This window comes from Chiloscyllium plagiosum, unplaced genomic scaffold (assembly GCF_037043375.1).
Source record: "Chiloscyllium plagiosum isolate Xiang-an unplaced genomic scaffold, Cpla_swu_hap1 HiC_scaffold_9, whole genome shotgun sequence".
Lineage (NCBI taxonomy): Eukaryota > Metazoa > Chordata > Chondrichthyes > Orectolobiformes > Hemiscylliidae > Chiloscyllium > Chiloscyllium plagiosum.
The window spans coordinates 65,558,249-65,571,363 of NW_028270147.1; the positions used below are offsets into that span (position 1 = coordinate 65,558,249).

The window sequence follows — 13,115 nt, forward strand, 5'->3', positions numbered from 1 at the left end:
CCAATCCCGTAATGATTGCCATCTAAAAAGATGAAGGCAGCAAGTACATGGGAACATCACCACCTTTAAGTTCCCCTCCATACACCTCACCATCTTGATTTGTAAATGCATCGTTGTTTCTTCAATTGCTGAGTCAAAATTGTGCAACTCCCTCTCTAATAGCATTTTGGGTATTCTTCTTCCATTGAATTGCAGTGCTTTCAGAAATCAGCTCATACCACCTCAAGGGCAACTAGAGATAGGCAATGAACGCTGGCCTAGCCATGAGTGAATAAAACAAAATGCTGTTCTTCAGGGGAGAAAAAAATCAATACACATTTTAAAAGAAAGACACATGCTCTTTGGAACTGACTGACTTTATACCAGAAGCAAGTCATCCATGCAATCAGTGTAGATTAAAATTTAAAGATAGTTTTTGGAGTAGGCTCAATTACTGTCTCTGCTGGGGAGAAATGAATTCGACCCTTCCCTTGTGCGCTTAGCTATGAGGCTGAGTAAGTCCTTGATGAAATTGGACAGATTAGCTAGAAATGTCTTTCTCTATTCCTATATTTACAACAAAATGACATTTTACTAATGATCTAGTGTAAGTACAGTTCCATTTCTTCAATATATGTTAGATTTAAACTTTACAGACTATTAAAAAGATAGCTTTGTGGCTCACTGTCCAATCAGTTCTGTTAACTGTCTCAATGATAATTCATTGTGACTGAGATTTTAACTCTTTCCAAACCCAACGACTTGAGCAGTGTTAAAATCAGGTGCAAAGTCTCAGTTTAGATATCTGATTTTATTGTTTGGTTTGATCGGATAGAGAGAAGAAATAAGTTTTACAAGTATCATTTCTTAGAATTAGTGAATTAAGCCTTATCTTTCCTTTCTACGTAATTGGAAGAGATCAATTTTACTTCATATAATTTGTCTTTAATATTATTGTTCACTCATAATAAATGGCATAAGCTAATTATATTTAGTTTTCCATTCACTGACATTGGTTAAAATCCAAAAAAAAGTGTTTGGTTCATTTCACATATATTGTTTTAGAACTTTGCAGATGTCCAGCAATATGTAGTATTTGGACTACTTATTTATTTTCATTTTGCATACTGCATACTATGAATTACTTTCACAACTCATATTCAGGAAGCACCATCAAGTGGATAGTGAGTGAACTACAATAATATGTCTGGTCCACCTAGCTCCTTTTTGCAATTTCTCCAACACTTTAATGTTTCCCATTTCACAGTGACCAGAACTGGGTGAAAAACTCAAACTTGGCCAGAACAATATAAAATATGATCATTACCTCCATGACTTGTATTCAAGTTTGGCTGTGCAGTCCTGTACCCTTTTGACTTTAATTTGCCACTTCAGATTTGCTGGGTATTTCAACAACGTTTGTGGAGCATGTATATCTTTGATCTGCCATTGTTATGATTTAAACAAGTTGTCTGACTCAGTTTTGTAAATTAGAAACAGTAGTGATCTCAACATTGAGCTTTGAGATAAGCCACACCTGATGAACAAAACGATAACTCTTGGTTCTAAAGTTGGCTTTATCTGTGTTGGATATAAACACTATATTTGTCTGTTTCCAATCTCTTATACTTTCTCATGTCTGTTGCTGCCCCTGTGGTGACTTTGGGACCTCTCAACTTTTCATTTCTCAAGGGAATAAACCTAAAGGGATTTCAATTGCTGGAAATTTTAAAGTAAATTCAAGACAAATAGGTTTTTTATTCTATTTTTAAAGCCTATCGGCTTAAGAAGCATTAGTCCAGATGTTGCAATTAGCTGTTGACTTTGAGGAATGTTTTACACCAAGATCTAGTGATCTTTGTGGCATAGAAAACACTTTTCCGAACAGAAGTTTCATTATGGTGCCAGCTACAGAGGATCTCTGGTGTCCAGTAATAGTATTTATTATCGAAGCAAGCTATTTGGCATCCACAAGAATGAAATTAATTTTCCTTGGCTAAATGGTTTGTTCAACTGTGATTGACCCAGAACTTCCAACGAAGTTACCCGTGCCACGTGATAGAGAGTCGAGGAATAGGGAGAGAGAACAGTTAAATGCGTGGCTACAGGGATGGTGCAGGAGGGAGGGATTCCGGTATTTGGATAACTGGGGTTCTTTCTGGGGAAGGTGGGACCTCTATAAACAGGATGGTCTACACCTGAACCTGAGGGGCACCAGTATCCTTGGTGGGAGGTTTGCTAGTGCTCTTGGGGGGGGGGGTTTAAACTAACTCTGCAGGGGCATGGGAACCCAGACTGTAGCTTTAGGGTGCAGGACCTGGAATGTAGGGAGGTTAGGAACATGGCATCAATTTCAAAGGAGGGTGCCTGTAAACAGGAAAGTGGTTTGAAGTGTGTATACTTCAATGCAAGAAGTATACAAAATAAGGTAGGTGAACTTGCAGCGTGGGTTGGTACCTGGGACTTCGATGTTGTGGCTATTACGGAGACATGGGTAGAACAGGGACAGGATTGGCTGTTGCAGGTTCCAGGGTTTAAATGTTTTAGTAGGGTCAGAGGTGGGGGTAAAAGAGGGGGAGGTGTGGCATTGCTTGTCAAAGATAGTATTACAGCTGTGGAAAGGACGATGGATGAAGACTCGCCATCTGAGGTAGTTTGGGCTGAGGTTAGGAATAGGAAAGGTGAGCTCACCCTGTTAGGAGTTTTTTACAGGCCTCCTAATAGTCCTAGAAACGTAGAAGAAAGGATTGCGAGGATGATTCAAGAGAAGAGTGAAAGTAATAGGGTGGTTGTTATGGGGGACTTTAACTTTCCTGATATTAATTGGGAAAGCTATAGCTCAAGTTCGTTAGATGGGTCAGTGTTTGTCCAATGTGTGCAGGAGGGTTTCCTGACACAATATGTAGATAGGCCAACAAGAGGTGAGGCCATACTGGATTTGGTTCTGGGTAATGAATCAGGCCAGGTGTTAGAATTAGAGGTAGGTGAGCACTTTGGGGACAGTGACCACAATTCGGTGACCTTTACTGTAGTGATGGAGAGGGATAAGTGTGCACTACAGGGCAAGAGTTATAGATGGGGGCAGGGAAATTATGATGCTGTGAGGCATGACTTAGGATGTGTGGCCTGGAAAAGTAAGCTTCAAGGCAAGGGTGTAATTGATATGTGGAGCTTATTCAAGGAGCAACTATTGAGTGTCCTTGATAAGCAGGGAGGAAAGGGTCGTGTGAGGGAGCCGTGGTTTAATAAGGAATTGGAATCCCTTGTTAAATGGAAGAGGGCAGCCTATGTAAAGATGAGGCGGGAAGGTTCAATTGGGGCAATTGAGAGTTATAAGGTAGCCAGGAAGGACCTGAAGAGAGAGCTAAGAGCAGCAAGGAGGGGACATGAAAGGTCCTTAGTTGGTAGGATTAGGGAAAACCCTAAGGCTTTCTATAGGTATGTCAGGAATAAAAGAATGACTAGGGTAGGAATAGGTCCAGTCAAGGATAGTAGTGGGAAGTTGCGTGTGGAGGCTGAAGAGATTGGGGAGACACTGAATGAATACTTTTCGTCAGTATTCAACCAGGAACAGGACATTGTTGTCAATGTGAGTACTGAGTCACAATTAAGTAGAATGGATGGCTTTGAGGTATGTAGAGAAGAGGTGTTGGAAATTCTGGAAAGGGTGAAAATAGATACGTCCCCTGGGCCTGATGGCATTTATCCTAGGATTCTCTGGGAAGCAAGGGAGGAGATGGCAGAGCCATTGGCCTTGATTTTTATGTCCTCGTTGTCTACAGGAGTAGTGCCAGAAGATTGGAGGCTAGCAAATGTGGTTCCCTTGTTCAAGAAGGGGAGTAGGGATAACCCTAGTAACTATAGGCCGGTGAGTCTCACTTCTGTTGTGGGCAAAATCTTAGAGAGAATTGTAAGGGATAGGATTTATGAACATCTGGATAGGAATAATGTGATCAAGGATAGTCAGCATGGTTTTGTGAAGGGCAGGTCGTGCCTCACAAACCTTATTGAATTCTTTGAGAAGGTGACTAAGGAGGTGGACGAGTGGAAAGCAGTAGATGTGGTGTATATGGATTTTAGTAAGGCGTTTGATAAGGTTCCCCATGGTAGACTACTGCAAAAAATACGGAGGTATGGCATTGAGGGTGAGTTGGAGGTTTGGATTAGGAGTTGGCTGGCTGGAAGAAGACAGAGGGTAGTAGTTGATGGCAAATGTTCATCTTGGAGTGCCATCACTAGTGGTGTTCCGCAAGGATCTGTTTTGGGACCATTGCTGTTTGTCATTTTTATAAATGACCTGGAGGAGGGGTTAGAAGGTTGGGTGAGTAAGTTTGCGGATGATACGAAAGTCGGAGGAGTTGTAGACAGTGAGGAAGGATGTGGCAGGTTACAGCGGGATGTAGATAAGCTGCAGAACTGGGCAGAAAGGTGGCAAATGGAGTTCAATGTAGCTAAGTGTGAGGTGATTCACTTTGGTAAGTGTAATAAAAAGATGGGGTACTGGGCTAACGGTCGGATACTTGGTAGTGTGGATGAGCAGAGAGATCTTGGTGTCCATGTACACAAATCTTTGAAAGTTGCCACCCAGGTAAATAGTGCGGTGAAGAAGGCATATGGCGTACTGGCTTTTATTGGTAGAGGAATAGAGTTCCGGAGTACTGAGGTCATGTTGCAGTTGTATAGGACTCTGGTGTGGCCACATCTGGAGTATTGTGTGCAGTTTTGGTCGCCATACTATAGGATGTGGAGGCACTGGAACGGGTGCAGAGGAGGTTTACCAGGATGTTGCCTGGTATGGTAGAAAGATCGTATGAGGAAAGGCTGAGGCACTTGGGGTTGTTTTCATTGGAGAAAAGAAGGTTTAGGGGTGACTTGATAGAGGTGTATAAGATGATTAGGGGTTTAGATAGGGTCGACAGTGAGAATCTTTTTCCACGTATGGAGTCAACTATTACAAGGGGGCATAGCTTTAAATTAAGGGGGGGTAGGTATAGGACAGATGTTAGGGGGTAGGTTCTTTACTCAGCGAGTCGTGAGTTCATGGAATGCCCTGCCAGTAGCAGTGGTGGACTCTCCCTCATTATGGGCATTTAAGCGGGCATTGGATAGGCATATGGAGGATAGTGGGCTAGTGTAGGTTAGGTGGGCTTGGATCGGCGCAACATCGAGGGCCGAAGGGCCTGTACTGCGCTGTATTCTTCTATGTTCTATGTTCTATGAAGACCAACCACATTGCAAAAGTACCCACTTAACTGCTCGTGCTTTTTAATGGCCAGTAGTCTGATGCTGATCACTCCCTGAAATCTTGGTTGCAATGCATGGAAAGCAAAGCCATCTAATGCTGGAGGAGCTGTGAGCACCCTTTAAGGCAGCATCAGACAGCAAAGGAATTTAAACTCAAAGACAAGTTGAATGAAAGTTCTTAACTTTTTATTGCTTTTTATTTTTGTATCTTTTCACATTTAATGTTATTGTTATCAACTAGTTATGAATGTCATTTTTTCTAACAAACATTAATGATATTTGTCATGTAATTAGTTTCATTTATTTAACAAAAATGATTCTTTGTCAAGGTGAGTTACATAAGGTGAAGAGGGAAGATAACTTTATCAGAGTTATCTAGACTCACAACGTTAGCTTTCTTTGTCTTCATGGATGCTGTCTGACCCGCCGTGATTTCCAGAATTTTTTTTCAGTACAGAATAAAAATCAATCTGAGGGGAGAACATGCCATGGAATGTCTAATTTAACTGTGACCAACTTAAAGAAAGGAAATGATACTGTTTATGATAACAAGAGAATTATCCCTGCTGCCGACATTTTTGTTGAAGTCGAAGTACTGGTTATTGATTATTTGAGTTATAGAACTGGGGAGTTCTGGCAGTGCATTTAAAAATGCTGTTCAGTATGGCAAAACTAACTGTGGACATGAGGGTTGTTTCCAGCCTTTCCAATGAAAGGTGTACCGTTCCTTGTCCCTATAGCTATCCCATCCCAGGAAGGCAGTGATGTCAACTTGTGGCCTTGTAAGCTCTCAATTACAGTTCCTCTTTCAGAACAATCAGCCTTGAAATTTTTTGAATGTTGTAACATTCCAAATTGCAAAAATTTGGAATGTTACACCTTTGGTTGTGATGGCCCAGCAAGGGGAAAGCAAGCCAGCTTATACTTAGGGCAACATTTCCAGTCCCTTCCCCACATCTCTACTGAGGAAGGTGTACCACTATTACTTCAGTGTCAAATTGTTTTGGTTTCTGATGAACAAAGGATATCCTCGAGAGAACTATATAGTTACAAATGCTACTTTTCAAAAACACAAATGCAAGTGTCCAACAACCACTACACATCTGTTATCTGTGTCCAGATTTTGACCAGGCACACAGCAGGTTCGCAGCCCTGTCCCAATCATCAATCTTTCATCATCTTAGGACTTGGCATATTGACCCTTGTGGAAGCCTGCACGTTGCTTTGTTTAACAGTACGACCATGGATTGCCATCATTCTCCACACATCTTGATGGGTGTGGTCGGATTTCAATCCACAATGACTGAAATCATCTTGCTGCTGCAGCTTTCTTCCATCTTTGCAGCCAGTGAGACACAGCGTTCCTTCACCTGTTTTGCCCTTAACCTTTTGGAAACACTTTCTCTCTAACATCACCAGTGCCACCATGGTCCCCTCACCTTTGGCACAGTGGAGAGGTTTATGTGCTTTGAAGATTACTTGAGTGACGCCGTCAGGAGTTCTTCACTCCTCGTATAGCCATCCAGGGCAAGAAAGTTGCAGAGTATGTGACTAGTTTTTGAAGACAGTATCTCGAATAACTAGTCTTTCTGAAGACGGTTTTGCTCCTTTGGCTTCTTGTTATGTTGCTGCAACACACTGTTGCTTAAATTATGAAATGAAGTAATTGGTTACATTTGGCTTTCAAATAATAATTAGTTGCCTAGTTGAAATTCAAAACTAAAAGAGTAGAAATATAAATCAAAGTTAATAGTATAAAAATAGTCATAGTGGCTGCAGGACACAAATTCTGAATAAGGGTGAACAACGTCTGTGCCAATGACATAGGAGGAGGGGGATGAGGTCCTGAAAGCAGCCAAGGAGTTAGGAAGTTAAAAATCGCACAACACCAAGTTATAGTCCCAACAAGTTTAATTGGAAGCACTAGCTTCCAATTAAACTTGTTGGACTGTAGCCTGGTGTTGTGCGATTTTTAACTTTGTACACCCTAGTCCAACACCGGCATTTCTAAAGGAGTTAGGAAAGATACAGAAAACAGTAAATTTTGGGACTACAGTATTTTCAGTCCCACCTACTTGTACATAGAATTGGGCATTTGAACATGTGGCTGCAAAATGTTTGAAGAAGAGCTATTGGGATATTTAGAGGTATTGGTGCTGATTCTGGACCAGGTGGGTCCTATAAATGATAGGTGGGCTGCATATTGGCAAGACTGGGATTAACATCCCTGCAAAGAGGTTCGCTAGTGCTGTGGTAGCTTTAATCTAGTGTGATAGCGTTTAAACTTGCTTGGTAGGGATGATCAGATCAGAGGGAACCCAGATTTGAGGGAAGCACAACTGGTAAAATGATATAGAAAAGTGAGAAGCAAAATTAGACATATGAAGAATAGTTAATTAGCAAATAGAATCAGAATTGAGAATACTAATTAAAAAGCAGAATTTAAGGCACCCCTATATCTGGATACATGTATAATTTGCAAAAGATGTCACTGATTTGACTACGCAATTTGAGGTAATTATGAGGTTAAGATTGTGAATTGAACATCTAAATGTATTTTGTATTCCATGAAGAGGCATCTAAATGTATTTTGTATTCCATGAAGAGGCAAATAGGAAAAGGAGGTAGTGAGCACTCTTCATAAGGAACTTAAGAAGGGATCTTGGATCGACGGCTGTGTTTCAATTTCAAGATATTAAATTAAAGTGGAATTAAGAAACAGTAAGGGGCAGCAAACATTGGAAGGGATTGTTTATACACCAACAGACTGCATTAATAATGTTGTGCGTGGTATAAATCAGAAAATTAGAGATGCATTTAATGTGGGTAAAACAGTAATAATGGGTGATATCAATTTACATGGAGATTGAGTGAACAAAATTGGCACTAATGCTGTGGAGGATAAATTCCTGGAGTATATACTGAGAACTGACTAAATCAGACTCTTCTGGATTCAGTATTGTACAATGAGAAAGGGCTATTTAATAACCTTCCTGTAAAGGAATCTTTGGGTTATACTGAACATAACGATGTAATTTCACTTAAAGTTTAATATGATGTAGTTCATTTTGAAACTAGGGTCTTAAATCTAAGAAAAAGAAATTATGAAGTTATGAGGGGTAGATTAGCTACGTTGGATTCGGAAAACAATCGAAAAGACTAGATGGTAGGCAAGCAATGGCCAGTATTTACTGAAATGCTACATGATATACAACAAATATGCTTTCTTTTAAAGCACAAACTCAAAGGGAAAGGTAGATAAAATAAGTTAAAGATTGCATTAGATCAAAGGAAGTGGTTTATAAAAGGGCAGAAAAGTTGGTAAACATGAAGATTACGACAAAAGGACCACAAATCCGATTAAGGGGAAAAGATAATATGAATGCAAACTAGTGAGGAACTAAAGGCAACCAATAAAAGCTTATTTGGGAACGTGAAAAGGAAAACATTAACTAGGACAAATGTACCTGGTCAGGTCCACGCCCCCCTACGACCCACCCTCCCATCCTGGCACTTTCCCCAGCCACCGCAGGAACTGTAAAACCTGTGCCCACACCTCCTCCCTCACCTCTATCCAAGGCCCTAAAGGAGCCTTCCACATCCAGCAAAGTTTTACCTGCACATCCACTAATATCATTTATTGTATCCGTTGCTCCCGATGCGGTCTCCTCTACATTGGGGAGACTGGGCGCCTTCTAGCAGAGCGCTTTAGGGAACATCTCCGAGACACCCTCACCAATCAACCAAACCGCCCCGTGGCCCAACATTTCAACTCCCCCTCCCACTCTGCCGAGGACATGGAGGTCCTGGGCCTCCCTCACCGCCGCTCCCTCACCACCAGACGCCTGGAGGAAGAACACCTCATCTTCTGCCTCGGAACACTTCAATCCCAGGGCATCAATGTGGACTTCAACAGCTTCCTCATTTCCCCTTCCCCCACCTCATCCTAGTTTCAAACTTCCAGCTCCGCACTGTCCCCTTGACCTGTCCGGACTTGTCCGACCTGCCTAGCTCCTTTTCCACCTATCCACTCCACCCTCTCCTCCCTGACCTATCACTTTCATCTCCTCCCCCACTCACCTATTGTACTCTATGCTACTTTCTCCCCACCCCCACCCTCCTCTAGCTTATCTCTCCACGCTTCAGGCTCTCTGCCTTTATTCCTGATGAAGGGCTTTTGCCCGAAACGTCGATTTTGCTGCTCGTCGGATGCTGCCTGAATTGCTGTGCTCTTCCAGCATCACTGATCCAGAATCTGGTTTCCAGCATCTGCAGTCATTGTTTTTTACCAAATGTAGACCCATTGCAAGTGGGGATAAGGAAGTGGTGGATAAACTAAACACTCACTTTACATCTGTCTTTACAGACTAATAGAAAAAAAATCCCAGAAATCTTGGTCAACCAATGGACTTGTGAAACAGGGAAACTAGAGATTTTTTTTTCAAATGGGGGAAACTAAGGCCATTCATTTTTTTCATTACTCAATTAGATCATGGAGATCTGTAACTTAACTTTACTCACTTTGTTTTATATTCTTTAGATGCCTTCTGGTAAAGATATAATCAAACTTAATTGTAAAATATTGGCCATTTACCTAGTCTTCAGCAGAACTTGAGTTCAGGGTGTAGTGGTATCAAATGATTAGTAATTTGAAATACCTAGAAGCTCCAGAATCTCCAAGATAAAGCGTTTCAGTTGTATCTAATGCTGCTCAAACAATTGATAGCACCTTCTTATTGAAAGCAAGGTAAGCTGGTAAAATCTAGTGAAAGTCATCAATCTTTTCATGACTGTGTTAATCAGATTTTCAGGGATTTTAACCCCTTTTTTCTGATGACCAAAAGTGGATTTACTTTGGTTTGACACAAGAGAATTTGACAAGTTAGCTTTGTATCTCTCTTCGTAGATAGTGTCACACCTGTGTTTCTCCAGCACTTTATTTATATTTCAGGTTTCCAGCAATGACATTTTATTTTTGACAAGAGGTTTATTTTTATTTGAGAATTTTCCATTTTTACATATAAGAATGTCATTATGTAAACATGGGCCTTGCATTTTTACATAACCTATGACACTCTCACATATGATTTGGTGTGTATCTGGCCCCTAAGTTTAAAATATTTGACATTTATGTTCTCAGCCATTTATGCTGTTTTGCCATGCATAAATCCTCTACTGGCTGATTTATATCATTTACTTGAGACCTATTTTCCTTGTAAAATCAACTGTATCCAACAAATCATTGTTTTCCATTTAATTACTTTGGATTGAATATCTCACCTGACTTTTACTGCTGGTGCAATAATGTTTAGAAGAGTAATGTCCTCATCAGGAGGTGGAGAATCTAATGTTGCCATTTGGATTTCTACAAGATTTTGTTTATATGTCAAAGATTGAATTCGCTGTATACGATAATTATATTAAACCTAACATGATTGTAATTTTAAAAACATCAGAAAGCAGAAGATCAGATGAGCATCTCTCGTTTTTGGAGTAATGCCCACAGCAATCTGACTGTCATGTTCATTGTTTGCTCAAGTTGTACCGTCAAGGGAAAGCAACAGCAGCAGCAGTTAGATCAGTGGTACCATGATTGGCTCTGTTGTACAGCAGGGAGAATCAGACTGTATGCAAGCTGTAGAAGTAGGGGACTTTATAATTGGGGCACAGACATTTCTGTGGTGGCCAGCAAGATTCCAGGATGTTGTGTTGCTTCACTGGTGTCAGGGAGAAAGCTGTCTGAGTGGACACAGGATATTCTGAAAGCAGAGGGTGACCAACTAGAAATCATGGTTCAATTGTTTTCACTAGAGCATCAGAGGCTGAGGGACTTCCTAATAGAACTATATAAAATTACATTAATTCATTAAAAATAAATTAATTGCCATTGTTTTGTACAATCTTCTTGTATAGAAACTGTTGCATTCTGCCCATACAGTCACTTGCTTTGAAAGAAATTCCATATGTCTGAAGTGATATGATAAAAAGGGGTGAAAAGATAAATCTGTTTCACATGCTTTGTCAAATCTGAATTATTGAATTAAATTTTTAAAAATGAATACTTTGTTAATTATTTGTAAAGTACCTGAATAATCTAATGTTGAACTTAAAATCTGACACCTTGTCTTTTTACTTATTTTTGTTTTCAACTTCCCTGCTTTCAGTTTGGCAATTGAAGGATTCGGCCAGGCAGTTAACTTTCCTGGGCGCCCAGTTACTGCCTATGGTTATCGTCCAGATGATCCTTACCTCTATTCATTCGGAAGCAGATAAGCCCAACAAGAAATATTTATTGATTCTGAAATCTTTTGTATATAATTGAATCTGTAATGTTTTGTGAATCGTTGTCAGTGTTGCATGTTGTCATAGCTAACTGGTGATCTATACAGTTTTAGGGTTTCTATGTATTTATGTAATGACCAATGCCCTGATGTAATGGAAAATATTAGTTGTACGTTCTATTACATAATATAGGTTCTGTCTATTCTTTTGGACAGTTGAATAATTTTGGAGTAGAGGGTGTGATTTACAAAGAGTAGTCTCAAATAAGTGGATACTAAAAGCTAATATGTTGGCTGCTTAAGTTATAGGGTCTTGAGTTCATCTGATAAAATGCTTCTTATCCTAATATATTTTACATTAATTTTTATCTTTAAAGCTAATTACTATACTGAATACAGTAGTCCAAGCCATTTATTTTGTTACTCAAATGGTTATGTAATTGCACAGCCTCATAGTTAGCTTGAAACAACATGAATTATATTTGTCGCTGGTTGATGCATTTCTTTTGTTCCATGAACTTGAAACTTGTTTCTATTTATATAGACATTATTGTGGCCTATGAACAAATGTGAATTTTAAATAGATTTGGCACAGCTTCCACTCTATCATATGTGTTGTATCTGTTTTACATTAAATGAACATAGTGAATTAATAAATGAGAACTCAAAATATGCGCAACAGCAATGTTTATTTATGTTAACTGTTCAATTACAGAGTTGCTCTCTCAGTGGAGATTTGCTGGAAAATATATAGATTAGATGAAAACAAAAGCAGCATTAATGCTCACCATTCAAAAGTCAATACATGAATAATTATGAACAGAGTCTTTAAAAAGTGAGTCGCTTTTCACCTAACTGGATGGAATGTCTCCCAGTGGGCAATCCTTCATGGCAGGCTGTGTTAGATGTTTGTTTTGTTGTCACTTGCATGGCTTCTGATAACCCGAACTTATGCTGAGTTGCACCATTAAAATCTGGGGATAGGCTTGAAGGTTCAGTTGATCTTTTCCCCCTCATTTCCATATGATGTAAAACAATCTTATCCTTTCTCTCCCAAAGCTTTTTTCTGTGCAATGAAATTTGCAAGAAGTTGTTGTATTCCTACAGTCTTCACAGAATGCTCCTTTGGAGGAGATGCTGATGTTGTTCTTTGTGGAACAGGCACTCGCTGAATTCTTTACTACATTTCAGTAACCTTTCAATAAATTTTGATCCAATTTACTGTCATGATTGCTAGATTCTAATCATAACACTTATTAAAGTAGCAAAAGGAGCATTGTTGGACTGGGATGAATTATGTTAAACAGGCTTGATTTTATGATTATAATTAGCTAATATCTTGTTGAAGCACATTGTTTTCTTTTAATGATAGAATTCATGATCAAAACATTGCAAGTTAAAACTTTTCTATATATTATAGAGTAAATAGCCATAGCCAGCCAATTACTAGTTCTGAAGGAAAAGGATGATCCAGGCCATGCCAATTACATGTGCTGTTTAAAAGTGCAAGCAACATTTTTGACTGTAGATTTAAGCCAGAACACACAAACATCCCTTTTAACCTCTTATCCAACATTCAACCTTCTGTAAAGAGTGTAAAAAGTCTCCTAC

The 13,115-nt window shown here is 39.7% G+C and overlaps 1 protein-coding gene across 1 annotated transcript in view; it reads left to right on the forward strand.

Annotated features, from left to right (window-relative positions):
* kifap3a (kinesin-associated protein 3a) overlaps positions 1 to 12,178 on the forward strand; it is a 221,256-nt gene extending 209,078 nt beyond the window's left edge. The window contains exon 20 of the mRNA XM_087990739.1: positions 11,388 to 12,178. Within this exon, the coding sequence (XP_087846865.1) occupies positions 11,388 to 11,496 (109 nt within the window). The 3' untranslated portion in view covers positions 11,497 to 12,178. The remainder of the gene's footprint in view (positions 1 to 11,387) is intronic.
* Positions 12,179 to 13,115: the final 937 nt, after the last annotated feature.